We start from the raw sequence: 25559 nt of genomic DNA, 5'->3' as shown, positions 1-25559 counted from the left end.
TTAACATATGTTAAAAACAAGTAATTCCACAAATTAGCTCTCAGGCCTGGTCAACACCTAAACATTAGATCGACCTAAGCTATATTGCTCAAGGCTGTTGGCCTTGCCACTCTAGATGCAGCTAGGTTGATGGAAAAATTCTTCTGTTGACTTAGCTACTGCCTCTTGAGAGGGTGGATTATGTACAATTGATGGAAAACCCCCTTCTGTTGACATCGGAAGGGTCTACACTGCAGTGCTACAGCAGCATAACTGCAGTCCAGTAGCAGTGCTGCTGTAGTGTAGACATACCCTCTGTGAATTTAAGAGCTGGATTCTCATTTACACTTTGGCACCACTCTGACAGTTTTAAGAGGCTTTAGAGTGGATGTAAATTACATCTACACCTTGTCTGAGGCCTCTTTACGCTGCCAGAGTGTCATAAAGCAGCTGTAAGTGCAAATGAAATACAGTCCCTAAATACCAAATCCTTCATATGCACAGGCTTCCAGTCTAAAGTTCAACATAAATAGTTAATCAAAGCCCAAGACAGAACAGCCTTCCGTTGCCTCCTGAAGACTTTCAAATCTAAGTAATGGACGTAATGACTTCTAAAGAAGATGGTTCTCTACTGAGAGCTCCTTAATACTTCAATCTTTGGGGCTGTCAAAATGTTCAAAAGCAATAAATAAAAGATCCACTAACAGTGACCCAGCCATAATAAGACATCGAGGTTGTGCATGTACAGACCTGCAATAGCCATTTATGATCCTGCCCGACACCACCTTTGTGAAAGCTTTCCAGTACTTGGCATCTCCTTCCACTGGAGCTCCCAGCAGGACCACATCCTCGATGATCCCCTCACAGTCTATAAAGATGGGAACAGCCCCCCACAAGACAAAGGGTGTTACTTGGATTTGGAAGGCAGCCCAGAAAATGCATCTATGTACATATGATACAGACAAGTGAGACTTGCCCTCTGAGGGATGAGAATATATTTAGTGTAATTCACTTACATTGGAGAAAAATTTTATTTCTGTTGATTCATTTGTAAAGATAAACTAAAAAGATCTTCCACCTGACCAGCCCGGGTAATGCATTCGTCCACTGAATGGATGACAACAGAGCCGAGAACAGAATTCCTAGTGGCAATTCCCAATCACAACTCTGAAGCAGTTTAGCTCTTCATACTCCCTGGGCACAATCTGCTCAAAAGGTGTGTTGAGTCTGATCAAAATGAATGCTCCTCTTTTATTCTTAGTGGACAAACTGCAGCTAAGAAATCCCAGTAGAAGCAAGCGACAGATTGAGAAAGATTGGGCAGCACTTCCGTGCTTTTCAATAAAAACGTTTAAAAAGGTGCTATGATATATTCACTATTGCCAGGACAGAGCTCCACAAGGCAGTCTCGGTCTGGGGGTGGGACACAAAGATTCTGGTTTTTAAGTTCACCTTCCAGAGCATCGTGGGTTAGAGAAAGCTGATATCAGTTCCTAATAAGCAAACTAAAATCCGAACGTGTGTGCATGCACGCATATGAGGTCTATAGAAACAACAGATATAAATGTTTAATTACACAGTATGTATCAAAAAAGAAGGTGCAATTTTAACAACTGACTCTCCGTTTATGTAGAGTTGTGAAAAAGAGACAGTGAAGTGCCTTCCGATATAGTAATTGTATGTTGATATGACTGGGAATTCTATTAACTAGAGTCCCATATATATTATTATTTATTTGTATTATGGCGGCACTTAGGAGCCCCTGACCTTGCCCAGGGCCCTATGGTGCTACGTGCTGTACAAACACAGAACAAAAAGACAGTCCCTGCCCTGAAGAGTTTATTCTGCCAAAACCAGAATCTTGACCTTTGGAGAGCGCAGCTCAGCATACGTGGGTTTTGGTCATTTTTAGGATAGTGTACCTGGTTTGTAGAATAGGGGGTTGGGATTATGAGGAAATAAATGTGAAAGCAATTACATACCGCACCAAGTCAAGGCCAAGGAGACGCTGCCTGGATAGATTTTTAATCAATGCAATTGATTTCCTTTTTCTAACAGCAATAATAACCTGGCGCCCCCTGCAGAGAGCATTATTCTACACCGTTTTACTATGATGTAAATTCCACCCCCCCGATGACAATCTGAAATGAGCGCTGTTGGTTTCATTTCTTAATTATGAAGCAAATTTCATACACATTAAAAACAAACAAACAGTGATTCGATTTTGTTAGCTTAACTCGACGGGCAATGAGACTACTGCTTCCACAGTAAACGGGTAATGAAAAAACAGAGCCATGTGGACAGGGCAATAATTCCAGTCTCTAGCGTAGGGTCAATTGAAAGAGCGAGAAAAAGCAGCTCATATATCAGGCTCCTGAAGACTGGACCTAACCACTGGAAAGTCTGGTTTCTTTCCCTCCCTTGCTCTATTCTGTTCCTGTTTGAAATGAAGATGCTCAATCTTGGCTGTGTATTCATTTCTTTTGAATGATTATGGAGGAAGAGGGACGCTTAAGAATATATAGATCACTGATCTGCATGGTTACTACCACGCTAGTTAATTATACCTATCCCGGGGGCTACAAATTGTTTATACTGATAAGGAATAATAAAGCCCATGTGCACAGGGAAAAGAAAAATTAATGATTCTAGATAATATGAGAAAAGAAAAGATTCTACCCTCAGTCAATCCCTCTTGGGATTAATACATTTCACAGCCTCCTTCTGCCTCTGACTCAGAAACATCATTAATTCTGGCAGGATGTGTAAAAAGAAAAAAAGGCTTTTATTCCACTTGGCCAACTTCTTAGTAGATAAGACACAATTTTATATTGGGATTTCATAGGAGAGTAATGGGGCAGGGACTGGCAATTCCCATTGCCTGCTAGCTACTAAAAAGGGGTTTTGCGATGAAAGCAGCTGTATTTGCTTGCCGTGAGGCAGTAACTGCCAATTGACAGGCAAATAATCTTGGAAAAGGCCCATGAGGCGCACACTGAGCCTGGGGCTAGGAGCAGTCTCTGGGGGCAGGGAGAGATATTGCCATGTTCCCAGGTCTGGAACTGTTACACACACACAGGGCATTACTGTGCCATTCAGGTGAAATCCACCCTCCGTAGAGGGGCAGGTACAAGACATATGCATCACTTAAGTGCTACTTAAAACCTCGAACCAGTGGGCATGAGCTCAGGCTCTGAACCCACCCCCTCCCTAGGCTTCAGAGCCTGAATCACAACGTCAAAGCGCTGGCTACATAGCTCTTTTTAGAGCACTAGCATGAGCCCAGCTAGCCCGAGCCTCTTGACCTGAGCTGGGAGGCTCACACCTGTGGGCTGTGTAGACATACCCATTGACCTAGGTGGGATTTAAGCTCTCCAGTGGGATTTAAGTCAAGCACATTAATAAGTGCTGTCCTGAACGGAGGCCTAGATGAGCCAAGCAGTCTCAGCACTGGATGTCTGACAGGTGATTTGCTTTCTGAGGACATCGTAGAAGCCAAGGTCCGGTCTGCTCTCTGGTGCTTTAACGATCCCATGCCCTTAAAGGTTTTGCCTTAACAGGGGTTTGTCCAGGTATCTTTGGGCAATATTTCCCCTCCTCGCCCACTGCTGGGCACTCCTTGCACTGCTGGTTGGCTGCATTGCAGTGTTTCTGTAATTTATAGTTTGTGAAGCTCATTGGGCTCCTCAGGATGATATCCATGCAAGGCATTATTTATGAGTACTATTACTGTTTGTAAAAACTACTCATTTAATGCAAACTGGCAAACCTGCCTAGCAAAGTAACATAACTATTAAGCCTAAATAAAATGTTTGAAACAGCCACTGAAAACTATCATTCATTTTAACTTGAGTCCCCAGAGAAGGCACAGGTACCATTTTCCATCCCAGAGCAACACAGGCTTGCCATACCGGACCAGACCAGCAGTTCACACAGTTAGATTACCCTATCTCTGATGGTAGCTAGCATCAGAGCTTTCAGAGAAAGGCACAAAAGCCCAGAACACACAATTATGCAATAACCTACCCAATGGATGAAGTTTCTTCCTAAACCCAAGCCAGCTTGGCTTATGTTTTGAAGTATCAGGGCTGAGATCCATTATCAATTTTTACCCTCTCTAGTTTAACTGTGGATATACTTATTAATCATCTAGGAACATAGGAACCGCCACACAAGATCAGACCCGTGGTCTTTTAGTCCAGTATCCTGCCACTGATAGCAGCCAGTACCAGATGTATGTGCATAATCCTTCTTTTACTCCCATGAAGCTTCTGGCTTCAAATATCACCCTGGGCAGTTCCACAAGTTAATGAAGCATTTTTTAGCTATTTCCTTTATCAGTTTTTAATTGTTTGTCTTTATTTCATGGGATAGCTCCTTGATCTTGTATTAGGAGAAAGGGTTATTAGGACCTCCGGACTCACCTCCTCTCTATGCCATTTTAATATACTTCCATCATGCCCCATCTCATTTACCCCCATCGTATGGCTGTCACAATCTTTTTAATGTCTCCTGATTTGGACGTCTTTCGCATCTATGAATTTTCATCACGGTCCTCTGAAGCTCTTTACAACCCTTCGCACACATTCTATTCTTATACGGTCATGAAACTGCCAGTAAGACTGTATACAAAAAGGACTGCAAGATTGGGCCTTGTATTTATTATGCATGCGTCTTCAGAGTCCAGACCCAGATGGCTGCGCCATTCCTTCTGTGGCTTGCTGCTGGAATGTGCACTGGCAGGACGCATTGGCAATCTGCACTAAACACATTCCTTTTAGTCCCACAAACAGCTCAGCTTTCATAATTCAATTAAAGGACTGAAAATCAATGGGCTGTGGGGGGGCTGCTACAAGATGTATTTATGATGCTTAGATTTCTTTAGAATGGCAAATAACCTTTCACATGTTACTTAGCTATAGTACTGTGCAGTCTCATTGAGAGAGACCGCAGGGCTATTAACGGCTAATGAAAGCCTCAAAACATTACGGGCCCGACATTTTCAGGGCACTGAGGAGAAAAGAGTAAATCTGGGGCCAGATTCGGAACTCAGTTCTACCAGGGTAAACTCAGAGTGATTCTAATCAAGTCACTAGGATACAGTCTGGTGCTACAAAGACTAGAATTTGGCCTCTTGTATTTCAGGGGCTGTGCACTTTAAATCGGAAGAGAAGTCCTGGCCCGCAGCTGTAAACAGAAAGGAAGCTGACCTCTTCCTCTCATGCTGGTTTAATCTGTTCCCACCTGCCAACACCTACTAATGAATGTTTGCCAGTGTAAAGCTCCTTACTTATTAGCTACATTCTGTGAGGGCAAATGTTAATTAATAAAATTGGCCAGGTAGGTGGAGGGATAAGCACACACTACTGACTCAACTCCAACATTCAATTTACATCAACTGATCAGAATGACTTGATTCTTTTTCTAAATTGAGACTAGAATCTATTAATAAACAAAACCACAATTGGTAACAAATTGACAGATGGTTTTATGCTCGATTTTAGGGAAAAATTACCATGAAAATAGCTGACGACAGTGGCATTTCAATGAGTTAAACGGGAGGGACGACTCATGGGATCGGATATAGTAACTACAGAGAGCGTCCAATAGAGGCGAAGCATCTTCTGCCAAGTTCACAGCGAAGCGTGGGCCGCTCACAGACTGATTCACCAGACAAATGTCACAGAACGTCAAGAGTGCTGTTTGCAGATGGAAGGCCAAATTCTGCTCTCAATTGCCCTGGTGTAAATATGAAGTAACTACTGAAGTCAGTGGAGTTACTCCAGGTTTACACCGGAGACAGCAGAATTAAATTCTGAACATATGTCAAAACTGTTTTGTAGGTTTCTATTTAGACTGCACCTCAGGAAGTAAATACTCTCAGCCACATACTGGCATGGAATGCACATAATCCAAGTGCTGTCGCCAGGAGGGGATCAGTGGGGTAGAAACTATCCATGCTGACTCTTGCTTCCCTTCAAACCCACAGAGATGCTGCTCCACAGGCTCTCTGCAGTCAGAGCTGGGGAGGGGTATCCCAGGGCAGGGTGTAAGGCCTGGAGGTGCGGTCCATACATTTCAGCATGTCTACATCCTTCTATTGGTCCACAGACCAGGTTATTTCTGCTACTGACAGGAGTAGTCTGTATTGTGAGGCCAAGGAAGGGAACAATATGCATGTACCCCTCTGAAGGCCATGCAATGTGAGCTTTGTGCCTGTTGCCCTAATGAGGCCTGTGCATTGGGGTGGCCCAGCTGGGGTGTCCTGTTAGCTGTGTGCACTGGGGTAGCTCAGTTAGAATGTTCCATTTATGCATTAGGGTGGCCCAATGGATAACTTGTATCAGACTAATCTGTATCTCCTCCAGCTTAACGCAATCAGAGTCTCTTGGCCTTTCTTAAGGAGCTGTGTACACGGCTCCACAACCACCACTAACTAGCATCTTTGTTGACTGTCTCAGCAAAGAGCCCAAGGACTGAATGAGCCCTGGAGACTAAACTGCTTACTTAACCCTAGAGATTGTCCATCGAGGTCAGGCTGTGAAGCACAAAGGCAATGCCATGTGGCTGTGCTGTCCCTCTGTGGCTATTCTAGAGGACTTCGATCTCCAGAGCTGTTGGCATGATAACTTCTACCAGCACTGAATTAAAAAAAAAAAACGGTGATGGAAAAATAAATAAGAGTGTTAAATGTTTGGACTCTACCTTTTTCTTGAGCCATCTCCTTCAGGCAGAAGTAAATGACCCTTGCGCCCAGACTGAAGCCAATCAAAGTGACAGGTCGTTTGCCCTAGGGAACAAAGAGACACAGGCACAAATGAGGATGGTATGGCTCTCAAACAGTCTGCTAGACCTGGAAAGAAAGGGCTGGCCACTGGGGGCGCCTAGGCTCTGATCCAGCAAATCATGTAAGCATGTGCTGAATTGTAAGTACGTGAGCCGTCCCGTTGACTTCAATGATATTACTGATGTTCTTAAAGTTAAACACAGTTACATTTAACTTAAAATTAAGTGCTTTGCTGGATAAGGGTCCAAATGCACTCTTCCTGCTTTATTAATATCAAGCTTCTCACACATCGTCTAAGGAAGCTCCTTTAAATTGAATGGTCCATTTGCTATGCATTGCACCTTACCGCCACTATTTTAATTTCAAAGAATGCAAAGCCCCATATAACAATATGGAAATGAGTGAGGTGTTGGAACACATTTTCAAGGCAGGAAATCAAGTCCAACCCCAAGCCATTAATTTCAGGGCCATAAAATACTGCTGCCATTTTCCTAGCAAGGAGAGAAACTTGTTTCCGCCTTACAAAAGCATTCTCTCTCTCGGGGCTCCCAACCACCAAGAAATGAAATGTAATGCCATCTTTGGCAGAGATGAAGAGGAAAAGGCAGTGCCATGCCTTTCCGATGCCTGCAGGGTTAATAGACCTGGCAGATGAAATAGGCTCCCATGGCTTGTAACACTGCCAGCCAGCCAATTTTCTATGAAAAGGCAAACAGCGGGGTGTATGCATATCTAGCCTCTATTAACAGATAATTTACCAGCTCTAGCCAAGAGGAGATATGGATGTGAGCAAGCTGGTTTAAACTTAATCCAGATAAACCAGAGCTAATGCTGGTTTGATGGGGAACCGTTTAGAGGATTCAGCTCCTTCTACTGAACATGTGTTGGACTTTGTTAAGGAGGTTCCCAACCTTGGGGATTTGTGGTGGTCTGTGTGACAGATATGGCAATTTTCTGCAATATCATTGGGAGATCTTATTTAATTAAATGTAAGTGTCTGTGGGGTCCATTGTATGAAATGAATGATGTATTGTGGGCCGGGATTCTATGTAACCTCTCAAGGTGGGAGATGTGACAGATGTGAGTCCTGGGGGTTCAAAGGACTATTGTGAATAATGTGCCAGACAAGAATGGTCTTTTGGAACAGAAAATGTTAAAGGGATTTTCCTGGGGAATATCTATCTTGGGAGAGCTTAGTGCAAATTCCCTACCTCCGGTTATGCAGAACCCCAGCCTTTTGAAGCTATGCCTTGGGGAATGAGCCACTGTCTGCTGTTCATGCATTACATGAGGCCAAGATCAAAGGCCCAAGATGCATACAGGAAAGACTGAACTAGTGGTTCTGGCTCTCAACCTGAGACTGTTCTGAACTTGTAGTCACGGAAAAAAAAACATCTCTGGGTTTTGAAGGACTGACACGTACCAGAGCCAAGGTGGGAGATGGGATGACCTGTGATAAGCTTTTTAGCATGCATGTATGTTCTTGTGTTGTTTTCATATGTTTTCTCTGCAATGCTTTCACCTTAAGAATAAATGTGATTGCTTATGAAGAACTGTGTGGTAACTTATAACTGTGAGCCATTATGCTATTCATAGCCTCTGGAGAGAAAGCAAAGCGCAGAAGGTGGCTTGTTCAGGCACTCTGTTTTGCTGGCAACTGTGTATAGGCAAGCAACTGTGCAGCGTGGAAAAATCCTGATCAGGAGAGAGACGCACCTGAGTCTCAAACAAGAGAGATAACAGCTGGGAGCCTGTTTTCACTTTCAGGTGACATTGTAAATAAGAAGCAGGTAGCATTATTTCCTGTAAATGTAAACAAACTTGTTTGTCTTAGTGATTGGCTGAACAAGAAGTAGGACTGAGTGGACTTGTAGTCTCTAAAGTTTTACATTGTTTTGTTATCGAATGCAGCTATTTAAAAAAATTCTACATTTTTCATGATAAAGAGATTGCATTACAGTACTTGTATGAGGTAAATTGAAAAACACTTTCTTTTATCTTTTTTACAGTGCAAATATTTGTAATAAAAATAATACTATAAAGTGAGCACTGAACACTTTGTATTCTGTGTTGCAACTGAAAACAATACATTTGAAAATGTAGAAAAACATCCCAAAATATTTATAATACATTTAAATTGGTATTCTATTATTAACAGCATGATTAAAACTGTGATTAATCTCAACTATTTTTTTAATCTCACGATTAATTGCAATTATTTTTTTAATTGTTTGACAGCCCTAATTTAAATTGAAAAAACCCAAACTGTTTCCGAAAGTCACCAAATGAAATAAAAATTTCAAATGGAAACTCAATGAAAATTTTTCATTTTGGTTTGCTCTGAAATTTCCCATTGGAAAAGCAACATTTTCCTGCAAAATAATTGATGAAGCCCTATTTTTTGGCAGAAATTTTTTTGGTCAAATATTATTTCAAGCAGCATTAGCTGGAAGGGTGTATGGCTGCTACTTGTGGGGTCACCATGAAAATATGATGTGGGCATCCTACTTCAATGAGCAAGATTTTACCTTAAATACATTTAATAGGATTTTCTATGAAATCAAGCAGGGAGGGATTTTAACAGTCAGAAGTGCCTTCTCCTTGGGCTAAACACACATCAGGTATAATAGGGTTCAGAAACATCCTGTTAACTAGTTTTAGGTTCTCCAGCACAGCAGGATTTTGTGCTTTAACCATAACTAAAGCTAAAAGACAATGTCACATGCCCTTGGGCAAATCTTTACTTCACACCAGGCCTTTATTATTGCCTTTTGGGCACTGTGTTTTTATTAGAAATCAACTCTGCTGGCTTACATTCCTGTTTCACGCAGTTATATGACATTCCGGTGTTTGGCTATGTCTCCCTTTACCTCTCGGCCCTGAATAGCTCATCTACAATAGATACTGAACTAGTGTGGCTGTAAGATGAACACAGAGATCAGCCTGTACTCATAGCAAATAACGGCAGGACCTGGGCAGAAGTTTAATTTCAAGTTTGTCAGCTGTGGATGAAGACGACGACTTGGCAGGAAGGCTGGTTTTACTGAGCTGTTTCTTTCAGTGCCAATCCATCCCATGTGCCTATTTGGCTCCTTTTTCTTTTCTTGTTGTTTGTTCTGGCCTTAGGCTCTTCTGCTTCCCCATCTCCTTCGGATTTATGTGCTGAATCTTATTCCTTCACAACCTGTTGCTTCATCCACTACCCCCCCTCCCCTCCATTTTGTGTCTGCATTTCTGTTTCTTTCCCTCTCCACCTCCCATTTTATTTCCCTCTTTTCCCTTGACTTTTACTCCAGGGGCGTCCAGCAGGAGCTGACAATCACTCAACATAATTGTGCCTTGGCTCCTACAAAGCACTTTCCTGGAGGAGACAACATCCATCTGACTCTGACTAATACCCTGCAACCCCAGCCAGTTCTATGCCACTGCCTCAGTGCCATGAGGAAGCAGGGATCATGGTGCGAGAACTTTTTGCTTGGGTGCCCAATAGAAATGGGGGCTAGCTGAGGAGAATTCAGGCTAACAGGACCTGTGCCCAATTTAATTCCTCTTGGCAAAAGGTGGCTGCCTCTAGAATAAGCCAGTTCTTTACTTCCCCCCCTCCCCTCCACGGTTGGTTTTGCAAATAATGATTTTAAAATGAAGCCTGGTGAATTTCCGGGCTTGTGTCAGTTTGGGATTAGTAAGGACGTAAGACCCAGTGTCTTCACTGGAATGACTTCAGATTTATACCAACATAGCTCACAGCAGAATTTGGTCCTTGCTGCAGGTAGGTGCTATGCAATCTTCCCTCGCCCCACTCTGCCGATCCCTCTTACCTCTTGATGGGTATTTCAGCTGTCTGTCTTTTCTCTTCCTTTCTCCCCCTCCTCATCCTCTGCTTTCACTTCCCCACTGTCGAGCTCGGCCAAGTGGACAAATCACACCAATTTGCATTTCTGACTTGGATTAGACCTGAATCCAGGTCTCTGGCAGTGAAAAGCTAGATTTGTTATTACCCCAGTGTGCCACCAAGCTTCCTGGATTAAACGGGGGTGTGACAAAAATATCGATGCCACAGTACGTCTCATGTTAAACTTCCCCTGCAATTATCCGAGGGGGTAGCCATGTTAGTCTGGATCAGTAAAAAGTGACAGAGTCCTGTGGCACCTTATAGGCTAACAGTCTTTGTCGCTTTTTCCCTGCAATGATTTTGTTTGTTGCCCTTCAGTACTGGACTCCGCCTGTAAGCCCTGTGTGCAAGTATAACCCACACACTTCCTGGGTGTGGTGTTCTGCCCCATCTAGTGGCACCAAGACCACTTAAGAGAGAGAGAAAGCAATTAATGAGTCTGCTCTACAGCCTTAGCTAACAGCCAGTTGGCTTTTAGCTCATGCGGTAGAGGCTCCTGCACTAAGCTCCAGACGTCCTTGGTTTGATCCTGACGACCGGGTCTGTCGGCCTGACACAGGGAATGGTGCATAAGCATTTCGAAGGACTGCTACAATCTCTTTCTCTATTAGATTGATTGCTGCCTGACCTCTTCTGCATTTAGCAAAGGTTTGGGTTAAATTAAACCAACATTTGCAGGCAGCCTCTCATCAACCCATGTTCTCCCCCATTCCCTGCATGGAAGAGTGAGATATATGCTGGTCTCCCTCGTGCCTCAATTTTGCATTCTTCAGCTTGTTATTCATTTTCTTCCCCGTGGACAAATACCACCTGTTGTTTGACTAGCATGCTGTAAAACATCAGACCCCGGAGCTTCCCCAAGATATCAGTCCTTCCAGCTGTAATAACTGGAGCCATTTTTTGTCCCCTCAACCAATTACCTGCTGTCGACTGAGCAATATCTGTGCCAGATGTTTGCCCACTTCAGCTGATCGATTCAGGCACACTCCCCAAGGGTTGTCAATGACACTGGCAACAGTAAGAAGTGAAGCCGGCCATGTCAGGGCTGTCACTATGCCTGGGAGGTACAAAGCAAACGGGAAATCAAAGTTACAAATCAGGGCAGCTCTGGGACAATTTCAAACGTCAGATGGTTTGCTAGAGTAAAAACACTGCATCTTTGTCACTGTCAACTTTTCTTTCCCAGGATTGATTTAAGGCGTGTTTTGCAAAATTAAAAAGACAGACTCTGTTAACTGTCATGTACACAGGAAGATGCACTGCATTCAGGTGTGATGCATGCATGTAATGTGCTCAAGCAAAACAGGAGAAACCTAATGTGTTCAGATGTAAATTGGCCAGGTACAACACGGGGAATACAGTGCATGAGGTTATAATGCATTGTCATCTGCATAGGAATGTTGGATATGATGTGTCCAGGTATAATGCATGGACGGTGCGTGCACATGCAGAACACAGGGAATACAGTGTATTCAGGTATAATGCAAAGATACAGTGTGCACAAGCAGAACATGTGCACTAAATGCTTTGTAATGTTGGGACAGATGTAACGGAAGCAGGCAGGCATCCCCCGTATGGATGCAGTTTGCACATGTGGAAGCTGTGGATGAAGCATGCAATGCAATGCAATATGGATAGTCTTTTGTGCAAGTTGTATCCAAAACTCCTTACAGAGTAAAATTGTGTAGATAAGAGTTACAATAATAAATAGCAGAGGGAAAGAAACACCGAGGCACACAGGTAAGGGAGGAAAGACGTTTTCAGCTGAGATCTGAAATGCCATGACAAACTGATGAGGTGGAATGATCCAGGAAGGCTGTTCCACACGACAGGAGCTGCTAAAGAGCAGGCTCTCACGCTGACCCTGGGGAGAGTGTTTGAAAGAAAGGCGGGTTGCTCTGGAATACTTTGCCTTCAATCCTGCTTATGGATGGGCTTCACTTTGCCCACGGGGAGTACTTCCTTTGAAGTCAACGGGACAGCTACAGAGCGTAAAATGAAGCAGGTGCATAAATCTTTGCAGGACTAGGGTCAGTCCATGTAAGGTTTGCAAGTGACACTGCTTCTCGGATAATCAACAAATGAATACGAAAAATTCACCTATTTGGGGGAAGGTCTCCAAACAAATACAAATGCTGAAACCAGCAAATTCAGCACCCAATCAGCCTCGGTATAACTCAGATTTTTACCTGATAATACAGTGAACTTCAGGGCTTCCTGAGCCATCATGTTCACAAAACCATTTAGCAGTGAATCCAGAGCGTTGCCCAACTCCATCAGGTACTTGGATTCCCAGGCCAGACAGTACTGCTCACTGGACTGCACCATGCTGCTCCATGGAGCTGTGAAACTGCCTAAGAAACGATGGGAACACAAAGAATTCAGTTTCATAGGAGGAAAAACAATTATTAACTGGCCACAGGAGTCAAACAAGGAGCCAGTCAAGGAGCGAGTGATAATGTCAACCTGCAGAATACTTTAATCTGCTCAATTATTCAGGGATCATATTTGGAAATGCTATTAATGATGGACACGTCTTCATAAGTCCTTCATTTCAACTGGATTTCTTGTTGGTAAAAGATGGATTGACAGCACTGGAGACTGAAAGCTTTTGTTTGTCAAAAGAACAGATCCAGCTACCCCAAGCTGCTCTGCCAATGAGTTTTAACCCAGTATGGAGGGACCACCTCCAGGTTCAGTCTCCCTGGCCCATTCATGCCTTGACTGCTGTGAAATCTGCCCAAAAGGGATCAATTAGTGCTAATTACGATGGGAGTTAAGGACCTTCTTCCCCTACCAAAGATCAGACTAAATCCTATAGTTCATACTGTGTCCTCATTTAGGCCAAATTTGGACTGACCTCACATGACATACAGCCCAAAGTAGTTGAAGGAACATAGCAGGATTTTGCCCATCGTTTTTTCAAATGCATTTGTTAGTCATTTCTGATGAGAAGGTGATGAGTGGAGACAGTTTCCATGAGATTTTGATGAGAACAGAGGATACTCACTATCTTGCAAGAGGTGCTAAGGATCTTGTCAGATCCCTTCCTATGCTCCTAATCATTTTTGCTGCAATTCTGGGGCTCTTTTCCTTTTCAAAAAAAGGACTTAAATCTGCCACCTCACTGTGAATGTCCTAAGTGCTATGCTATGATATATTATCCTCCTGGTACCTGGGTTTTGCAGGCTTAGACTGAATTAATGGATCTGTCTGAAAGTGAGAATGAAGACCATTTAGAGACCCAGACCATGTGTTTACTACCCCTTTTTCTTTGGCTTAGTTTTTCTTAGACGCAAATCAAGAGCAGTAGCAATTTCTGTCAGCACAATATTTTTTGCTGCCAGCTGAGTGGAAAAGTCTGGGCTAGATGGTCAGGAGGGGACGCCACCAACTCTAACACGTCAGCTAAACTGTAAAGAGGAATAGTATAATTTAGCCTCCTAAAATTCTAAGGTCACCTATTCCTTGTTCCCTTACTGAACAATACACAGCACACTGAGGCAGCCACAGAATAAGTACACCGCTAGCAGAAGCCATGCAAGCTTCCACCACAATATCCTACTAACATGCCTCAATCTTGACTAGAAGGGACCATACTTAGATGTGACGGAGGTACAGTAGAACCTCAGAGTTATGAATTGACCAGTCAACCACACACCTCATTTGGACCTGGAAGTATGCAATCAGGTAGCAGCAGAGTGTTAAATGTAAACTACTAAAAAATAAAGGGGAAGTTTTTAAAAACAAATTGACAAGGTGAGGAAACTGTTTCTGTGCTTGATTCATTTAAATTAAGTTTCTTAAACGCAACATTCTTCTGCATAGTAAAGTTTCACAGCTGTATTAAGTCAATGTTCAGTTGTAAACTTTTGAAAGAACAACCACAATGTTTTGTTCAGAGTTACGAACGTTTCAGAATTACGAACCACCTCCATTTCTGAGGTGTTCGTAACTCTGAAATGCTACTGTAATTCAGTCTTAATGGCCCATTCATTCCTGGCTTCTCTGCCGAAACAGCCCTTGAAGGGCAAATAGTGTAAACTGAAATTGTTCTGTCATGTGGACAACAGTGACCTGGAAAGAGACCACCAGTTCATTTCATACAGACCACCCAAAAGCTGTTAGATGGAGGGAGACTGAGTAGTTTAAATCCAATCGCTATATAAAGTGTATGATGAGGTACTTTTTATACCATAAACCAAACAAACTCCTTGTTGCTGTGACTAACCGTGACTGAAAGCTGGTACAATACGTGCCATCTGGCTCTGCTACACGCCTATAGCATATGTATTTTACTGAGCATGACTGGCATGCTGCTTTACTGTCACACAATTGGAAACAATGGAGTCTGGCCTCTTGTACATGAGGAGGGGGACAGAAAGGCGGACTGAGGAAGGATGGTTCAATGGTAAGGAAGACTCAGAAGACCACGGTTCACTACTCTGCTCTGCCACAGACTTCCTGAGTGATCTTGGATGCATCTCTTAGGGTCGGGATTGAAAGTATTTGGATGACCAAAGATGTAGTTAGGTGCCTAGGTGCTTTTGAAAATCGCACTAGGCACCTCTCTGCATGTTTAGGCATCTAAACACCTTAAAAAATCTGGCCCTTAGTCTCTCTGTGCCTCAGATGCCCAGTGGGGACAATAGCACTTCCCTATCTCACGGGGGGTTGTGAGGATAAATCTATTAAAGGACTGTGAGGCTCTCAGGCCTGGTCTACACTTAAAACTTACATTGACATAGCTATAAAACGCTCCAGGGTACGAAGAATCCAAACCCCTGAGTGCTGTAGCTATGCTGACCCTCCCCGCAGTGTAGACATGGCTAGGTTGGTGGATTGCTCGGGGAGGCGGAGAAACCCCCTTCATTGCTGTAGTCTGAGTCTACACCTTGGCTCTGTAGCCATGCAGCTGTCGCGTCTGTAGCGTGAAGAGGGTCCCAGATACTACGATGATGGGGATCATATAAATACTTACGACAGACAGATAAAACCATTAAAGGAGGCAACTGAAGGGTTGTTTTAGTTCTGCTGTTTTAAACGGTGTATCATGTTTCTAGTTATGGAAACTCCCTCTCCAATTCAGATCCTCTGTAACACTCATTTTAAAGGGCAAAGTGAGACCGAGAAAGATTAAATAACTACCGAAAGGCACACAGTGACTTCGTAACAGCCCCCTGATAATGCTCCAGTCCCAGAAAATTTGGAAACCTTTGTGCAGTATCAATAAGAGAACAACATGATCGGAAAGCAGAGGTTTTAAAACGCCAGATTCTGATGGGAGAATGGATGTAACAAGAAATGGCTGACAGAAAATGTCTTTATAGTATTAATGATATAGAATATTTATTATTATATGCCTCAATGGAATGTACTAGCAGCCATTCAATAGGATCTCTGAACATATTAACAGCAGGTGGTTGACATATTTCATATGACAAGTTACAACTGTGACTGTATTTGAAATTACAATATAATATTACAACTTTTCAGAGGTTGCAGGCTATTAGCTCACCCCTTCAGCACTGTATGTAATATTGTTTACTTGACTGAGCCTTCTTGCCAATAAACTCTTTAGCTGGCAGAGCCTGGGAGAGAAAAAGAAACTGCATGCTATTAATTGCCTGTGGATAAATACGAGGCACAAAAAAAGCTCCAATAATTGGCGAAAGCACTTTGTGCCAGGTACTAGGCATCATCCCCGCAAGTCAGATCATCTCTAGCAAACACACACGCAGGATATATTAATAGAAACACTTCCCTTTTTTCTATAACCATCTCTACTAGCAGTTTGCTGAGCTTTACCCTTTCTCTTTCCTGCATGAGGCTACAGTCTGCGTTTTAAAGGGGGGTGGGGGAACCCTCAGACTGCTTAAATGTCATCTCTACCAGTAAGGGCACATGAGAACAGCTGGGAAGACACGGTAGCCCAGATAAACTACATGCACTCTGATTTACAAGTGTAAAGGCTGATGGTCCTAGGAACAGAGCTGAGGTAACCCCCCCTCCCCTATATTAAACACTGCTCCCCTTTCAGAATATTCAACACTTGATGGAGAAAACCTTTTAACTGGTAACTAAACTCTGTTCTACTGCAGTTGAGGGGAAGGGAGCAGAGGAAGCTCTATTTGATAGTTCATCGCTGGTGTGCACTACCATTAATAGAAGGCTTCAGGTGCCAAAGAATGTCAGCTGGTATGTTAGTTTTTGTGATGTGAACCCCTCTCCAGAGAAACTGGACTGAGGTCTCCAGAGTCACTGCACATTGTGCCGAACATCAGGCTACCCAACAGCCATCACGACTTTCAGTTACTATCAACATTGGATGGACTTGACATGATGATCCAGAGATGAGACTCCACAATTTCTATTCCAAACCTCCAGCGCCATCCAATGCTCCCTTTTACATTTTGAACCTATTCACACTAGCCTAAGCAGATGGGGATTAAAAGTTCCAGTACATCAGCCTGGTCCTGCTATATTTCATGATTCATATATAAACACTACTTCCCATCTTTGACAATACAAATACGGCTTTCCAAAATTCTGTAGGAGCGTAGGATTTCTTGTCCTGCTCTTACCGTATTTCCCAGTACACAACCAGCCAGTGATGGCTATGGTGATATGAAGTTGTTTCCCTTCAGTTAAAGGGAGGAATTCAAACTCTTCGATGGCTCCCACTCGTTTCTTCATCTTGTAGCCTGCACGTATTGAAATCACAGAGTAATGGTAAGGGCTGCCAACAGCAGAAATTAATAACAAATTCTTGGCGTTTTGCTTGGGTGATCGGATGGGAGGGCAGCAGGAGGCATTATCTGCTATAATTAATAACTGTCCTCTATTAAACCATAGTTCTTAAAGCTAGAACTGAAAAGGTTTCCATTTACTGTAGTTAGCTACAATCTCAAAGGTAACTTATCAGCGTGAGGGTGTCTTGTCTACAGTGTCTAACCCAGCTGCCATTAACCCAGGGGAAAATGCTGCATTGTCACCAGGGTGCAGCACGATTCATAGATTCATAGATTCTAGGGCTGGAAGGGACCTCGAGAGGTCATTGAGTCCAGTCCCCTGCCCTCGTGGCACCCAATACAGTCTAGACCATCCCTGATAGATGGTCCATTATCTAACTCAGGCTCGAGAAGAGGGCCAGCGCAGGGCTATGAAGATCAGGGGCTGCTGGAGAACCAGAGGTTGAGTTCTGCTGCTGTACAAGTAGACTGTTTAGTCCACAATTCCCTTTGCAGACCTCACACTCTCAAGCTCAGCCATTAGTACCTGACTTTGCATACACTACTCCATGGCTTGGTGGTTCAGAATCTAAATCTGTTATCTTACCGGTAAGGCCAGCTCCCGCTGCTCCAAAGAGCGATGCCATGACAGCGATTCCCGCTGTTGACCCTAAAGCTGCTGCCCCAGCACTTCCAATGATAGTTGCAGCTCCAGCAGCAACAAGAGGGGCAGCAAGACCCCCCGTCAAACCTAGAGGTGCAGCAAGTGAGAATTTCAGTGCATGATCGTGGTGGAAGACAAACAGATTTTCATGTCTTTGTGCTGTGTCAGCAGAAGGGATAACTTCCTATTGTGAGAACAGCTAACAAGCATCAGGGAGTGAGCTAACCCACCACATCCCATGGAAGAACCTGAACCAGAAGCTAGAAGGGATCATCTTTCCCTCAGAAATCCAGTCTGGTCTTCCCCACACTGCTCCATCAACAAACCCAACCCTGATTTTCAGAGACCCTCCCCACTCGCTGAGTCTCCAGCCTGGATTGTCTTCTCATTATCACCAGTATAAATGAGGATTAACTCCACGGAAGTCAAAGGAGAAACATCAGTGTAAGTGAATGTAAATTCCAGCCATCTCTTATTAGAAAGTCCTGGGCCAATCCCACATTATCCTGATTTTGGAGAGTCTAGAGAAGATTATGTGTCTGATTCTCTCTAACACCAGGGTAAAGGAGGAGAAATAAGTTTAAAGAGCCAGATTCTCAGCAGGTATGAATCTGTGTAGCTCCATTAAACCCAAGGGAGCTACATCGATTTACATCAGCTGAGGAACTGGCCATATGCTTGTATACATCTGAATCACCAAACAATTCTGCCTAATAGACCATCTGAGCGATTGAGCTCAAGTTTGTCCTGGAAAATCACCTTCTGAAGGCTGAAAAGTACATTTACTCCCATCTTCTGCATCTTGCAGATCAACAGTAACTCCCCAGAAGTCATTGGAGTCACATTACCTTACTACTGGCCTGCAGCGGCGGCTCCAGGCACCAGTGCTCCAAGCGCGTGCCTGGGGCGGCAAGCCGCGGGGGGCGCCCTGCCGGTCCCTGCGAGGGCGGCAGTCAGGCAGCCTTTGGCGGCATGCCTGTGGGAGGTCCGCCGGTCCTGTGGATTCAGCGGCAATTCGGTGGCGGGTACGCCGGATCCACGGGACCGGAGGACCTCCTGCAGGCAAGCTGTCAAATCTGCCGGACCTGGGACCTCCCGCAGGCGCGACGCCGAAGGCAGCCTGCCTGCCTGCCGTGCTTGGGGCGGCAAAAAAGCTAGAGCCGCCCCTGCTGGCCTGAGAAGAAAAATTAAGTTTGACTGCCCCTAACCCCATAGGTTTTGTTTTTGCAAAGCCCATAAGAATCTTCCTGGCTTTTGGAGTTTTCCTTGTATCTGATTTGAACTATTACCTGGAACATGACAACATTACAAGCAATGAACGTGTTAAAATTAGAACTAGGGCGAAGATGGAAGCACAGCTGCTGTTGCTCAGTGAATCATTTCAGAACTCCCACTCTGCTCTTGCCACCATCTGTGTAACCCAGTCAGGTCCCAGAAACTGCAGGGCAGCCTCACCGATGACGGTTCCGCCCCCTACTGTTGCCAAGCCAATCATCAAGTATCTCCTCAATTTCCACTTCCTTTCTTTCTTTCTTCTTGATGCTTCTGCAGTTCTGGGTGGGAATAAAAATCATGAGCGCTGACATGAAAGCCTGACGGATAACACCACGACACCCAGATCTGTTTGTGCTCCCCTGATTCACAGCACAGAATTCCACTACTGGGAACAGTAAACACTGTCATGCAGGTGTGCATTACGGCAACACACTTAAGTTTTATGACCACAAAAATAAAGCCACAGATTTAAACTGAAACAAGGTAACTGACGACAAACCCCAACACAGTGACTCACCTGGAAAATCCATCCTAACACAGGAATGCAGCTTGTACAATGAGAAAAGCAAGCACTTAAACATCCATATATTGCTTATATGCACGTAATAGTGACCAACAAGCTCTCTTGAAGTTTGCAGAATATGAAACACCTTTTTTATAGTACTGTGCAGATTATGCCATTCAAAAATGTCTCACTGAACAAGATGGGGCCCTGCAGATGAAACATGAGGGTGGGATGGCTTAGGGATTTCTATTACGGGCTAGAGAGCCTTTCACTTCTAGATCACAGGTTTGCATCCAGCCCACTTTGGGTTGATTATCATTTGCCAGCTGTTGAGCAGCCTCTATGAAATGAGTAGGGTGGTGTAGATCCAGTTCTCAAGAGACAAGTGCCCGCATCGAAGATTGTACTACCTGGCACCCTTGTCGGCTGTCTCTGCAGAGACACCAAGGACTGAACTGTTATCCCTAGAGAGGACCCCTCCAGTTCAGGACTTGAAGGACATTTCCAAGTTCGGGTGATGCACATTCTGTGCATAAACAGTCTCGAGGGCTGTGAATCCTTCACTATTCAGAAGCACTCATTGCACTCCTAAGAGTATGTCTACATGGTAAAAAACCAAACAAACCCCTTGTCAGGGAGTCTCAGATCCCAGATCTACAGACTCGGGCTTGCGCCAAGGTGCTAAAAACAGTGGTATAGATGGTCAGGCTCAGGCTCTGAAGCCCAGGAACGGGGGAGGGTTTCAGAGGCCAAGCTCCACCCTGAGCCCGAATGTCTACACCACTATTTTCAGTGCTATCTTATGAGCCCTGCAAGCCCAAGTCTGTAAACCCCAACTGTGCACCTCACCGACATGGGGTAGGTTTTGCCTTAAGTGTACTGTATGGGCCTGATGCTGATCCCACTGCAGGCAATAGTAAATCTCCCCTTAATGTCAATGGCACTGACTCGGACTATTACTTTTGGACCAGGCCTGTTATATGCCAAGCAGAAACGAATTAGGATTCCAGCGAATGTCATGGCTCAGTGAATGAAGTTTTAAAGGTTACGTCTGGTGGTGAGGCTGGAATTGGACTTAACACTCCCCACCCCCACTCCCAAATTTAAAAAAAAAAAACACCCAGCAAGCTCCACATTTGTAGTCTCATTTCCCTCTCTTCCTAGATCCTGGCTGTAAGTCAATCCTACTTAACAGCTTTTACGAAAGTTACACTTAAAAGAAAAAAGTGCTACTTGCCTGCTAGGTCCTTAGAGCAACAAATCAAATCAAAGCAGAAAACCAGAGTCACTGCGGCCGGGAAGTAAGCTGGGGCGTTGCCTTCCTGAGGTTGTTTTGTGGCAGCTGGAGATTCCCCACTGGCTAACAGATACTAAGGTGCCAGATTCCCATTGGGGCCGATTGTAATAGGAGGGACAGAAAACAATACTGAAGAACAAATGATTGTGGAAAACAAATCGTTTCCTTTCTCTGTGCTGCGGAAGGGTTGTTAGTGGAGGGCTTAGCTTTCTATTCTAAGGGCTTGGCTACACTTACAAATTTGCAGCGCTGCAGCAGGGTGTGAAAACACACCCTCTCCAGCGCTGCAAATTGCGGCGCTGCAAAGCGCCAGTGTAGTCAAAGCCCCAGCGCTGTCCGTTATTCCCCACAGGGAGGTGGAGTACGGACAGCGCTGGGAGAGCTTTCTCCCAGCGCTGGCGCTTTGACTACACTTAGCGCTTCAAAGCGCTGCCGCGGCAGCGCTTTGAAGTGTAAGTGTAGCCAAAGCCTGAGATCTGTTAAACACAATCAAAATTCAGGCAGAGAGTGACCCCACCATACCTTACTGGAGACAGAGCTTCCAAACTGTTTCAGGCAACCGTACCAGTGTAACTAAGTAAGACCTAGGCTGAGTCAGCCAGTACCCATTGGCTCCTATTTAATCGGGCCCACTCTAACCAGCAATGGATCACAGGCTGCTCTGAAGTCTGGCCTTGCCAGTTACAGGTTGGATGGCATGCAGTTCCTTAGCTGGTGTAAATCAATGGACCGCCTTGGGTTTAATGGCGCTACACTGATTTATACCTGCTGAGGATCTGGTGTTCGAGGGAATCAGTAAGGCAGGCAGGCAGTGGCAGCACATGGGTGCCCAGCTCAGCTTTAACAAAGGAAGCAGGAACCTAAAGTTCTAGTGCTGGGATGAGCGTTTGGGAATCACAGTGCTACAGCACCGTCCTAGACACTGCCTCTTCCACGTAACTTCAGACACCAGCAGTAGGTCTCAGATTTTATGGCTGGAGGAAAGGTATTTGCTCTGTTTATTCACAAATTGCTACAAAAATCCCCTGATGTTACCTTGTTGATCAAACTCAAGCTGCAGAGGATCCTTCCTCATTCCTTAGCCCACAACACTCCCTAATTGCCTGTGTGGCTTCACAAACCACTCTCTCCTTCCAGCTGGAGCCTTGCCATCTCATGTCTGATCCTGAAGCAAAACACTTAGGTGCCCAAATCCATCAAATCAGTTTAAACTGGGCTCTCGAGGAAAATGCTTAGGATCAGTTCTGAACTCAACTGTCTCACAGCAAATCCACTGACATTTACGGTATTACTCTGGATTTGCACCCAGGTAAACTGAGATCTGAACATGTGCCAGAGAGCTTAAGGTACATGTAGCCAGACTGCAAAATGGAGGCTCCTGCTAGAGAATGAAGAGTCGCTTTGTGATTCTACTGGTAAATGCATGCGCTGCTCTTGCCATTGCCTTGTGGAAAGCTCATACAGTCGCAATTCATGGCTATGGGATATTACCGGAACAAACAGCTTAATAAAGATTCTAAAAAGATGAAACACACCTGAATGAGTACAGCATTGGAAATACATTAGTTAAGAGGAAAACGGCCAGAGCTTTCAATCCTCAAGTGATAGGGCACAGCCAGCAGCTATACTGCCCTGGGCTGTTAGCTCATCAGATCTCCTCAAAATAGGCACTTATAATACAGCCTTTCATCTGAAGATCTCAACATGCTTTGCAAACATTAGTTAAGCAAGTGAGAGTTAGCTGGGGTATATCTTATTATACCCATTTTACAGGGGAGGAAACTGAAGCACAGACTAGCCTCAAGGTCACAGGGAGTAGGATTGGAACCAGAACCCAGGAGTTCTGACTCCCAGTCCTCCAATCTAACCACTAGGCTACATCAGGGAGAGTCAGATCTTATTAGTACTTGGATAGCAGGCCTGCAAAGAAAACCCAGGCACCAGCAGTGATGATCATCATAGGGTTAAGGGTACTGTGCTGCTGGAGGGACTGTATTTCAGATGAGATGGAAAACTTATTTCCTTAAAGTATGAAACTGAGAATTGGGAAATCTGGATTTGATCCCTGACTCTGCCAAAGATTTCCTAGATGACCTTGGTCAACCCACCTACCCTCACTTTGCCTCAGAGGGGCACTGTGAGATGAAGTCACTGATGTTGAAGGGGGCTGAGATCCTCACATGGACAGCACTAGTTAAGTTATCCTTACCTGTCCTGTTGCAAACTGTTGCACAGCGTTGCCATGTTCTACCTCAGAGGTGGTTGCATTTCACCAGTAGGTTAAGTGGATGTTTGTCTACGCAGTTTGTAAAGTGCTTTGAGAGCCTTCTGGATGAGAGGCACTAGAAGTGTAATGTATTATTATAACTACCAGCTGTGCTAAGGAGATGATTTCCTGCAGTGGTGCAGGACTACGTAATTGCTATGCATAGCACAGGTTTTTATTTTTGCCTTCCTCCGAATCAAAGACTCTTATGATGGACGTACCTGCCCCCATATAGCAGCCCATTTCCCAGCATTTCAAAAAGAAAACTCTGCATAAGGTTTCCTACATGAACTTCAAGGGCAGTAAAACAGGATAGCACCAGTTTAACTTCACATCATAAGGTGCAAGGTCTGATAGTCTTGATAACCAAGCTGAAGCATGAGCCAAGGTTGCATGATCTCCGGAAACATTTCTAGTTTACACCAGAAGAACAGAGTGAAAAATAAATACATCTGAAATCCAGCACTGTTTAACTTTTTTCTTTCCTTTTAAAAACAATTCTGTTCTAACGGCTCCTCTATACCTAGAGTTGAACCTGCTTATCTAAAGATGTGAATTAAAACTGATTTAGTTAGACAGGTGCAAGCCACTGTGGACATTCTTATTTCAGTTTAAAAATGGCTTTTCCTGGTTTAGCTTAAGTTGATTTGGAACAGGTTTAAGCCAAATTGAAATAAGAGTGTCTAGACAATAGCATGCACCAATCTGAATTTAAATTTGTGTGTAGACACGACCTTAAAGTTATTTCAACATGGCTCTCCTTGTACAACACTGTGAACTTATTATGGAATGGCTTATCTCTTAAGTAGCGACAAAGAGTCCTGTGGCACCTTATAGACTAACAGAAGTACTGGAGCATAAACTTTCCTGGGTGAATACCCACTTCGTCAGACGCATGTGGTGGAAATTTCCAGAGGCAGGTATAAATGTGCAGGCAAGAATCAGTCTAGAATCAGTCTTGCCTGCCTCTGGAAATTTCCACCACATGCGTCTGACGAAGTGAGTATTCAACCACGAAAGCTCATGCTCCAATACTTCCGTTAGTCTATAAGGTGCCACAGGACTCTTTCTCGCTTTTTACAGATCCAGACTAACACGGCTACCCCTCTGATACTATATCTTAAGTATTCATAGCTAGGGCAAAAAATGTATATATTCAACTGGGACAAACACAGCAGGAAATCAAAAGGCTAAGGGTGGGATTTTCAAAAGTGAAGGATGGGATTTTCAAAAGTACCTACGTTACTTAAACGCATAAGTTTCACTGAAACTCAATGAGACTTACGCTCCTAAAAAACGTAAGCATTTTGAAAGCTCACTTACACCAATTTGTAGTACAGCTATATGGTGGGCATACATATACTTTCTCTAGCCATACAGTCAGAATAAAAAGACAGCAACTGAACTCTGATCTAGGCATACATCTTCTATTTGACTTGACACTGGGTTTCCACATAGGCCCGAGTATGTGCTGCTCCGATTACTTATTCAAGTAATTCACAAACATGTCCATATTGTGGACCACTTCTGAACACAGGAACCTACCTGTGGACATCACTCTTGCCTAATCTTAAACGCTGCAGTAACTGGAGTGCTTGGCCACATGAAAAAGTAAAAAGATGGCATGATTTAAAAGAATCTTGCTTTGTGTGGTGGACGTGCCTTCTTGGTTACATGCCTTCCTTCTGCACCTGAGCTGTTCATTTCCAGTTGTGGGCACAGGGCTTTACATATATTAGGACCAAATCTCCTCCCGTTACCTCCTCTCGTTACACTGACCTAATTTCTCCACGTCACATGGTGATCTGGTTCTGTCATATTTTTTTCGCGTGGTTTACTTCTGGTCAAACTGTGCTATCTGTAAACTGGATCACAGTTGACGTTACACCAAATTCCCTCTCCTGCTCCTCTTGAAAAGCTCCAACTAACATGAAGCAGCCATAAAAGGTGCAGAGGGGTGCTTTATTTTACAAGATTAATGATCAATGAAGTTGTTGGAATCCCTGGAAGATTTCTAGTCTGGTCTGCAAGAAGCAGGAAACATCACTGCTTGAAGAGTGACAAATTCTTCATTACTGAGGTGAAAGAAGCTCTGCAGGTCACCTGGAAATGCTCTGCAAACTACCAGTGGGCCACAGACCACAGTCTGAGATCCACTACACT

At 44.1% G+C, this 25559-nt stretch overlaps 1 protein-coding gene across 3 annotated transcripts in view; it reads right to left on the bottom strand.

Moving 5' to 3' along the window:
- Positions 1 to 25559, bottom strand: part of TMCO4 (transmembrane and coiled-coil domains 4) — an 84541-nt gene that overhangs the window by 30800 nt on the left and 28182 nt on the right. For all 3 annotated transcript variants that reach the window (XM_044995900.1, XM_044995902.1, XM_044995901.1), the window contains 7 exons: positions 19509 to 19606; positions 17997 to 18140; positions 17243 to 17362; positions 12848 to 13012; positions 11579 to 11715; positions 6685 to 6769; positions 730 to 847 (listed from right to left, as the gene is read on the bottom strand). In XM_044995900.1, the coding sequence (XP_044851835.1) occupies positions 730 to 847; positions 6685 to 6769; positions 11579 to 11715; positions 12848 to 13012; positions 17243 to 17362; positions 17997 to 18140; positions 19509 to 19606 (867 nt within the window). The remainder of the gene's footprint in view (positions 1 to 729; positions 848 to 6684; positions 6770 to 11578; positions 11716 to 12847; positions 13013 to 17242; positions 17363 to 17996; positions 18141 to 19508; positions 19607 to 25559) is intronic.

This window comes from Mauremys mutica, chromosome 21, assembly GCF_020497125.1.
Source record: "Mauremys mutica isolate MM-2020 ecotype Southern chromosome 21, ASM2049712v1, whole genome shotgun sequence".
Lineage (NCBI taxonomy): Eukaryota > Metazoa > Chordata > Testudines > Geoemydidae > Mauremys > Mauremys mutica.
This window is presented reverse-complemented; position numbering and strand designations above follow the sequence as displayed.